The sequence below is a fragment of the Stegastes partitus genome, unplaced genomic scaffold (genome assembly GCF_000690725.1).
Source record: "Stegastes partitus isolate 25-593 unplaced genomic scaffold, Stegastes_partitus-1.0.2 Scaffold12, whole genome shotgun sequence".
NCBI classification, from domain to species: domain Eukaryota; kingdom Metazoa; phylum Chordata; class Actinopteri; family Pomacentridae; genus Stegastes; species Stegastes partitus.
In genome coordinates this window covers 1,704,680-1,713,641 of record NW_007577743.1, presented here as the reverse complement: position 1 = coordinate 1,713,641, position 8,962 = coordinate 1,704,680, and the positions used below count along the sequence as shown (strand labels likewise).

At 42.0% G+C, this 8,962-nt stretch overlaps 1 protein-coding gene across 2 annotated transcripts in view; it reads left to right on the top strand.

Annotated features, from left to right (window-relative positions):
• scube1 (signal peptide, CUB domain, EGF-like 1) overlaps nucleotides 1-8,483 on the top strand; it is a 127,705-nt gene extending 119,222 nt beyond the window's left edge. For both annotated transcript variants that reach the window (XM_008288233.1, XM_008288242.1), the window contains 6 exons: nucleotides 431-598; nucleotides 1,327-1,488; nucleotides 1,631-1,828; nucleotides 3,163-3,315; nucleotides 3,496-3,575; nucleotides 3,756-8,483. In XM_008288233.1, coding sequence (XP_008286455.1) covers nucleotides 431-598; nucleotides 1,327-1,488; nucleotides 1,631-1,828; nucleotides 3,163-3,315; nucleotides 3,496-3,575; nucleotides 3,756-3,908 — 914 coding nt within the window. In that variant the 3' untranslated portion in view covers nucleotides 3,909-8,483. The remainder of the gene's footprint in view (nucleotides 1-430; nucleotides 599-1,326; nucleotides 1,489-1,630; nucleotides 1,829-3,162; nucleotides 3,316-3,495; nucleotides 3,576-3,755) is intronic.
• Nucleotides 8,484-8,962: the final 479 nt, after the last annotated feature.

The following is an 8,962-nucleotide window of genomic DNA, read 5'->3' as shown; positions in this document are numbered from 1 at the left end:
ACCTGTCCAGGTGAACCTGCCTTCACCCTGAGTCAGCTGGGATAGACTCCAGCCCCCCATGACCCTGGTGAGGATTAAGGTGTAGAGATGATGGATGGACAAATAACAAGTTATAATATCTCATTATGATAATTAAGGACAGAAAAGCAAGTGAAACTCTGCCTGGTAAGAAGAAATATGTTGTTAGACAAACAGCCAGCATGACTTGTTTTGATCGAAGGTATGTCGTCTTTCTTCGATCTAACGTTTTGCAGTGTGAGCTCTTTGTGGAGACTTGAGAGGGAACAGATATTAACTGACTGACCCTCACTGAGACACAGTGAGCCTGGATGATTCATGTAGAAGTTCAAACTGTTTGTCGCATTGAAAATAAAGGAATGGGAGAGAAATGAGAATAAAGTCCGGTGGTTTTCTCGGTCTGCTCCTTCAGGTCAGTGTCCAGCAGGTCAGTTCTCTGCTGACGGGTTCCGCCCATGCCAGCCCTGTTCACTGGGCTCCTACCAGCCAGAACCGGGCCGAGTTCTGTGCTTCACCTGTGGAGGAGGCCTCATGACCAAATATGAAGGATCTGTCTCCTTCAGGGACTGTGAGGCCAAAGGTGAGGCTTTGTGTCTGTGTGTCAGACAGTCGCTGTCTCATGATGTCTGCTTCTGTGTTACTACATACAATGTTCAGTATTTTTTGACAGAGTTCCAATAAAATAAGTTAATATTCAATATATATAATATCCATCAGTGCATATGTTGTATGTTCATTCTCTGACATTCAGGGGAAACCTCCTGACTTTAAAAATCCCTGACTTCAATTTTCAGTTTGGCTGATGCTTTGATTTATGACCCAGTACCTGTAAAACTAATAACATTTCTAACTCCGGAAACCGTGAGACCTTATCATCAGCATGCCAGCGCTGTCAGCTGTTAGCTTGTTAGCATTTAGCTCAGATCTGTCCGTATCAGCCCCACGGTGCTCCACGCATGTCTGTAGGCTTCTTTAATATTCTGCAGATTGCTCGACTTTGTGACGTGTAATTTGAGGTTTTTATCTGTCACTTCGAAACTGTGCACGACAATAGCGTTTGCAGTGGCATAAGTCATTTGTCAACGGTTTCATTGTAAATGCAGTCATGAAGAAGTGTTCAGATGTGTATGAGGGGGAAATCTGTACAGATAGAGGATGAAGTCCGCAGGGTTTAGTGCTTTGCCTGTTCTGTAATTCAGACATGAGTAATGTCACAGCTGTGTCATCTGTCAGGTGGATGTCCTGCTGCTTTGTGTTTATCTTCATCCAGTTATGCTGTGTGTTCACTGACTCCCTCCGTTTCCTCAGTGCACTGTGCTCCTGGACATTACTACAACTCCAGCACCCACCGCTGCATCCGCTGCCCAGCAGGCACCTACCAGTCTGAGTTTGGGCAGAACTACTGCATCACCTGCCCCGGGAACACCACCACTGACTTCGATGGTGCCACCAACGTCTCCCACTGCAAAAGTAACAACATTTCTATCTAGTCTACTTCTAGAATAAATGACTGAGATCCACATTCAGAGTGGTTTATGTGAGCACTGTAAAGTAAAGTGCTCAACCTACTGAAATGGTTTATACTTCAGTGTCCCTGTTATTGTGTCCTCAGACCAGCTGTGTGGAGGTGAGCTGGGAGAGTACACAGGCTACATCGAGTCTCCCAACTACCCTGGAGATTACCCGTCCAATGTGGACTGTGTCTGGACTATAAATCCACCACACAAGAGGCGGATACTCATCGTGGTGCCAGAGATCTTCCTGCCCATTGAAGACGAGTGTGGAGATGTGCTGGTCATGAGGAAGAGCGGTAAACTCCCAATGCCTGATCTATGCAAGACAAATAACCCTCTTTCAGACATACACTCCTTTCCCTTCATCTAACGACATCTGAATGTGTGGACTCTGTGTCTGAATGAGAACCCTTTTCTGTAAGAGTCACGGCTACAGTCTTCCTACCTAGACCTAGACCTACTTACCTCGACACATCTCCGCATCACAAACTGCATGGCATCATGTTAACGGACAGACACACACAAGCAACATTACTGTGAGTTGTGTAGAGTAATTTGTGGAAGACTTTTTTCACTGATATTGATCCAAAACAGAGAGCAAAAGACAAAGTTTGCATTTCTCTCTACTGACTATGTTCAGCAGGTTGACATCTATTACAAACTGAAATGTCCATAAAAATAAGACTTTACAGATCAGTGGGACCCACCAATAAAAAGCATAATGTAGTGATTACTTACTGATCATTACTGTACTCATTACTCACCACTAATGAATGTCTTGACAACATGAACTGTTTGTTAAGCACCAGACAGCAGCAGGATCAATATGAGCGTCTCCAGACAGGGACAGTCGAGCACCTCCATGTGGACAAACAGCAGTAACTTTAAACATCTTTAAATCTTTAAACACTGATAGTTATGGATTGATCAGAATGGTCACACTGTGTACGTTGCTTCACCTCAGACAGGTGAGCTGTCACACTGAGTCATCCAGCTGCTCAGGTGGAGTCTAGAGTTCCATCACAGCTGTCGGGACTTTTACAATTTTACTATTTATAAAGTAATAGTTTGATAGGTTAGTAGTTATTCATTTGGACAGTCAGATAAGCTGCTATTAGTTTGGATTTAGTCTTTTATTTAACAGTGCGTTATCATGTATTATACATCACTTGATGAGCTGTCTGTGTCTGACAGATGTCATGTGCTTACTACTACTCTCTGGGCACTGTGGTGGTATGTCTGAATGAAGCAGTGAGGACCATTAACATAGAATCTGACTGACACAACGCTGTCATTTTAACAGGAAATGTAACTTATAGCATGTCTGTAAAAGGCTATAGGGAACCATGTACACCACTGGCATCATGCTTTTCCTAAATGTTAACCTCTGCCTGTACAATAATAAAGGACTTCACCTCCTTGTTCTGCTACAAATGATGCTGTCATGACATGCACACGTGGAGTTCATTGCACCTGAACCAGGTTGATTTCAAAACACTTCTATTTGACCAAACGGTTTCACCTGAAGGCCAACTTACTATTTTTTTTCTTGAGTTTTGGCCTGAAATAAGTGGTCCTAGACCTATGGAAGGATGTAGTGAATTGTAGCATGTTTGTGGTGTTCCTCCAGCCCTGCCCACCTCCATCACCACCTACGAGACGTGTCAGACGTACGAGCGACCCATCGCCTTCACCTCTCGCTCTCGCAAGCTCTGGATCCAGTTTAAGTCCAACGAGGGCAACAGTGGCAAAGGCTTCCAAGTTCCATATGTCACCTATGATGGTGAGTCAGCCTCAGCCCGGTTTCATACGACCCCCCACGACTCACTGTGAAGTCTGGAGCTAGTTATTGTTTGGACAGATTTTTATATTGTTATCTACATTAAACCTGGAACATTGTGTTTCTGCTGTTTGATATTCTTTTGTGTGTTTGATTCCCTTCTTTACACCCGTTGTGTTGTAGAGGACTACCAGCAGCTGATAGAGGACATAGTGCGAGACGGCCGGCTTTATGCCTCTGAGAACCACCAGGAGATACTGAAGGTACTGAATGATGCATCAGACTACCTGGTCTGTAGAGCTTTGACCTTTGTTTCTCATGGACTGACATGAACCGTTCATTTTGTTTTACTGAAGAACACAAACAAAAGGTTTAAAACTTCTTTACTTTATATAATTGGTCCAGTGGGGTGACGCCCTTCGTCCCTGTGTTCCTTCCTCCAGGACAAGAAGCTGATAAAAGCCCTGTTTGACGTGCTGGCGCACCCCCAGAACTACTTCAGGTACACGGCACAGGAGTCCAAAGAGATGTTCCCTCGCTCCTTCATCAAGCTGCTGCGCTCCAAAGTCACCAGGTTCCTACGACCGTACAAATAGACGGGATCCCTCCACTGTCCTGTTAAAGACCCCCGTCGTCCTGCATCGTTCCAAATCCAACCACCTAAATGTAACCCCCCCATCTGCTCCCCCCAGCCTCAGTCTATACATCAGTATACCCGCTCTATGGCTTCATTTCCTGTGTTTGTCCTCAGTCCTGCTTGTCACATGATGCCTTTAACATCTTTGGTCCCTCTGACTTGTAATACATGATTATCATTAACAGCCTCCTCTCTAGTTGCTTTTCCTACACGGTTTGACCGACGAGGTTTCTGAAGGCCGGTACCAGTGTTTTTAGAATCCAGCAGAAATGCCCTCCATGTGTTGCAGTTATATATTCTTTCTTTGAATTTGACCATTTTAAACAAACAGGTATCATTATTATGTGTTTTTCTGGGTTTTGTGTTGTAAAACTTGTATCCCACCTGTTTGTCTGTTCAGCCACACCTCTGACTAACAGATGGCTCTTCTGTACTTGTGGAGGAAGCCACCGGAGCTGTTTGAAGGTTGTGTTTCAAGCTAAGCTAACCACCTGCTGGCTGTAGTTTCTCTACCAACTGACAGACATGAGAGCAGAATAAATGTCTTCATCTAACCTTCAGCAAGAAAGAAAATAAGTGTTATTTCCCCAAATGACAAATTCAATAGTTATGAGGCCACATTTAGGCTGCTGGCTGTTGTCTAACAGTTGTGATGATCTTCTCATTTAATTCTCAGCAGATTTCCCAAAATGCATTGCTTTATATGTGTAGATGTAAACACATGTGGCACGTCCAGTAATTAGCTGAAGGCCCGTGTCAGCAAACCCATAAGTCGGTCAAACCCTGTTCCTGCACACGGTGTAGTCTGTGTTCTGTTCTTCTCGCCGTTCCCCTCGTTTCTGCACCTTCTCTGACGACTTTTTTTTGCAGCCTTTCCGCCCTCTTTTGTTTTTGTGTGTTGTTGTGTTGTTTTGTAATATTTATACTGAACATGTCGGAACTTGCAGAAGCTCACATTGCAGATGTTTTAGATATGAACGTGTGGACATTCGCAGTTGTACATGCATGATGTGTAGAGATGCATCGGCCCACACAGAGTACATGGATGTACGCTGAACTGGATTTCTTTATTGTCCCTAATGTGCACGAAAACAGAGACGAGAAAACAACTCGTGCACTTAAAACACATTTTAACATTAAAACCGATTTGAAAGAAATGTTACAGTGAGGAAATCTGAACCATTCCACCTCAGTGGGTGCTTTATCCATTGGAGCACAGGGAAAGATTTAATTAGGGTAATCGCAAAGTCTATATTGTAATTTTTTAAATAAAAAAAAGATGTATAACAAGATGAGATAAACTACCTGCAAGTAACACATTGTTACTTTAGAGAGAAATGTATGTGATGTAACTAATATTTGGAACTTTAATTGCACTTGAATTTTATATTTTAAACTGTAGGGGAAAAAAAAAAGATCTGAGTTACGTTTGTGTTACCTTTTTTGTGTTGTTTTCAAATGTGCCACATGTGGCGGCAATAAGAGAGAAAGGCAGCCGTGTCTCCTGTTATTGCTCCCACTCTGTAGCTCACAGTTACCCCAGAATCTCTCACTTCTGGCCCCGTTCATTCACACGGTGAGGAAACATTTAGAACGAAGCTTCTCAAACCCTGAGTGTTAAACTAAAGCGCACAGAGAAACAACAGCGTAAGCAGCAGGATGCGTCAATCTTGCCACCACCACTACAGTTTGTGTGTGTTTTCACTGCCGAGTCCTGCTTCATCCCTCAAACATGTCCTATAGCTGCCAGAGAGAAGAAGCGTCTCCATAAAGACTTCTTGTATGATGGCATTACATACATACTACAGTATATACATGTTTCTAATTATCTGCATCCACCCAGATACACTCTTTTTCCATTAAATAGGAAGTATAGTGTGTGTATACTATGCTTTTCTTTTATAACCTAACTAAATGTTTCTGTGTCATTCCCATTGGTACTAATATGTCTATAAAATCCTATACCACATATTGAAGATGGACTCTATATCAGCACAATGCGACTGGAGTTGTGTACTGTGTGACTGGAGTGTTGGTCTGAAGGTGAATGTAGTGGCAGGCGGAATAAGAGGCATCTCCTGTCTGAGTGTCTGTGTGTCTGTAGCACTTGTAGCTTCTGCTGCAAGCCAGTGAACTTTATCTGTGTGTCGTGTTGCTCAAAAGACGCAAGCTTTCCCTGACAGATGATAAAAATGCATACGTAAAACCCCCTAAAAGCTTCTTTAGAGACTAATCTCCTGTTACCAGTGTCCTTCATGAAAAGAGAACGTTTCTAGTCTTTGTGCTGGGCACAAGGAGGATGAGGGAGTGTCAGTGCTAACTGAGAGCTCATCAAACCTCGGAGGTTTTGCATGTTTCTGCCATTGACTACAAATCACACAAACTGCTGAGCACTTTTTAAAGCAGAGGTTTTTAGGTTTCCTGCATTTTCTCTACACTATGAGGATTAACTTTTAAATAGGTGCAGTTTAATTGAGATAAATTGTCCCTCACATTGAACAATTAGCTACTTATTTTTTTAGAATCATCACTGTCTTTGTGTGCCGTCATTTGCAGGCAAGAGTCATTTTAAAGGATAGTTTGAGATGTTTTCTGTTTTAAATCAGCCCACAGCCAGAAACAGGCGTCCAGTCAGCTTCATATGAAAAACAAACCTTTGACTACACGTAGAGTTTGATCACTTCATGTAGATGGTACAATTTTATTTTTTTTGACCACGAAGAAAGTTTGAAGTCTATTTTTAGTTAAGCACACGTCAGAGTTAGTTCTTGACCTTGGAAACAGTAAATGACAAAACAGTCTTGCCACTGGGGCAAGTAGTAGACATTTTTAAGTTTCTTATCATTGAGCACGATCTCTGTCAGCTGCACTGATTGTATTTTTCATCTATTTTACTCTAAATGGGACCATAACTTAGAAAGCGAACATCATTAAAAAAATCTTGAAACGACTGATTGAGACCAAAAACTCATTCGGAAAACGTTTACTGAAATAAGAGATCAAGTGAAAAGTAGGTTCATTTTGTCATTCACTTCTATACAATCTGACTTCTTTTAGAAACCAGGGGAGTCGCCTCCTGCTGGCTGTTACAAAGAATGCAGGTTTAAGACACTTCTGCAATGGCTTCACTTTCATATCCAGAGGCTGCGTCCACCTTTTATTTAGTGTTCAGTCAGAAGATGTTTATCAGAAAGTGATCAGAAATCAAATGCAGATTGTACATCTCTAATCCCCAGGCTACATACTAATGAAGATCATGTGATGTCATCAAAAGCCATTTAATGGATCTTGGGGTGAAATGTTTTTTTTTTCAGATCAACTGCAGTTTCCAGTTTTCTGAAGCTAAACAACTTCTTCATTGTTGAACTGGGTCTTATTTGTTGCCTGCAGGATGTAGAAAACCCCCATAATGTCACAGAGCTCTGAAAATTTTATGACTTCATAGAATTTCTAAGTGACTTTTACTTTTTGTTTTGCTTTCCAGGGGTAGCACCATACTAAGTGTTAGCTAGAATCACAATAGCATGCTAGTATAATCATATGGCTGGGCCTGTAGTGGTCAAAATCCCCACACCATCGCCATGAATTCCAAATTGTAATTACTGTTTGTCTTTGATTTGGTGTTCCAACAAAGTCCTCTGGCCTTTCATGGGACGTGAAAACGAAGGTGATGGACTTTTCAGGTCTCTCCCAAGTTAATTTTTTGATAGTGCACTGAAAGTAAACCAATCGCTTGATGGTAGGAAATCGACCAAAAAGCTCTTGCTTTGGAAAACAGTCACCGGTCACGTGGAATATTTGTAATTAATGGGCTGAAGCAGGGAAAACCTCCTGTATGGTCCTGCATAGCGCTGAGCTGGGACCTACTGTTCATAGTTCAGGGTTTCATTTCAAAATAAGGTATGAAAACCAAAATGAGAAATAACTGAAACAAACAATTGAACATATTTCTACAGTAATTGGCTGATAATCGCCCCTCCAAAACGGATGTATTTGGAAGTAAACTCAGTGAGGCCCGTGCTTATTGTCACTGGATCATCATGTAATTTCCCAAAATAAAGCCTATTGTGAGGTGAGGTATTGTTCAGGCGTTGCCAAATAGCTGCCACACAGACATGTTATGGTACGGCCTGCTTCTTGTTCGAGGTGGGTGCTGTTCAATATGAGTGTTATGAAAAAAATGATATGAAATGCTCTACAATTTATAATTGACTGTTTTTTTTTTTGTTTTGTTTTTTTCCTGAGAATGTATTCTATTGTGAATGGGTGTGTGCATGTGGTGTGTACGAGAGCGTGTGAGTAGAACGAGTGTGTGAGTGTTCCTGTGTGTGTGTTTTTGTGCTGGGTGCCTGCGATAGAGAAAGAGACTGTGTATGATGTGTGTACTTTAGTCCATTTTGTAGAGGAATAATTTTAACGTTTGTGTTAGTCGGTTGTACCCAAAGAGAGAAACTGTAACGCAGTGTTGTGCCATTGTTTGGTCCATGAAACTCCAGTACTGAACAAATTAAATAAAACAGTAGCAGAAAACCGATTCATGTCTTCTCTTTTGTGAGTTCACGTGAAATCTTTGGTGAAACAGAAGAACTGCTTGTATCTGCTCATTATATCTGTTATCTTTCCTCAGATGTGCCTCTATGTGCCGTTACACACCACCGGCCTCAAGTACGCCTCTGGAAAATCTAGCTGACACTGCTAATATTGCTCTTATCTTCAAGCGAAGCAATCTGTGCAGCAGATCTGGACGCTACATCAGAAACACTCGTCGTCATCATGCACACACCATTCAAATCCTTTTCTGCGTCTGATTTTACTTGGAAGGAGACGGAGGTTGAGACACTTTGATTTTCTTTGGACTCAAATCTTTACAATTCTTCTGTCGGAGCTTTCGAGGTGAGAACTCGAACAATGAGAACAATGTGCTCTCCAAAACTAATTGGACTGTCGCAAAGTGACTTTTCACTAATAAGAGCCTAATTAAAGTGAAGGACCTTATGAAAACACCTCGTTTAA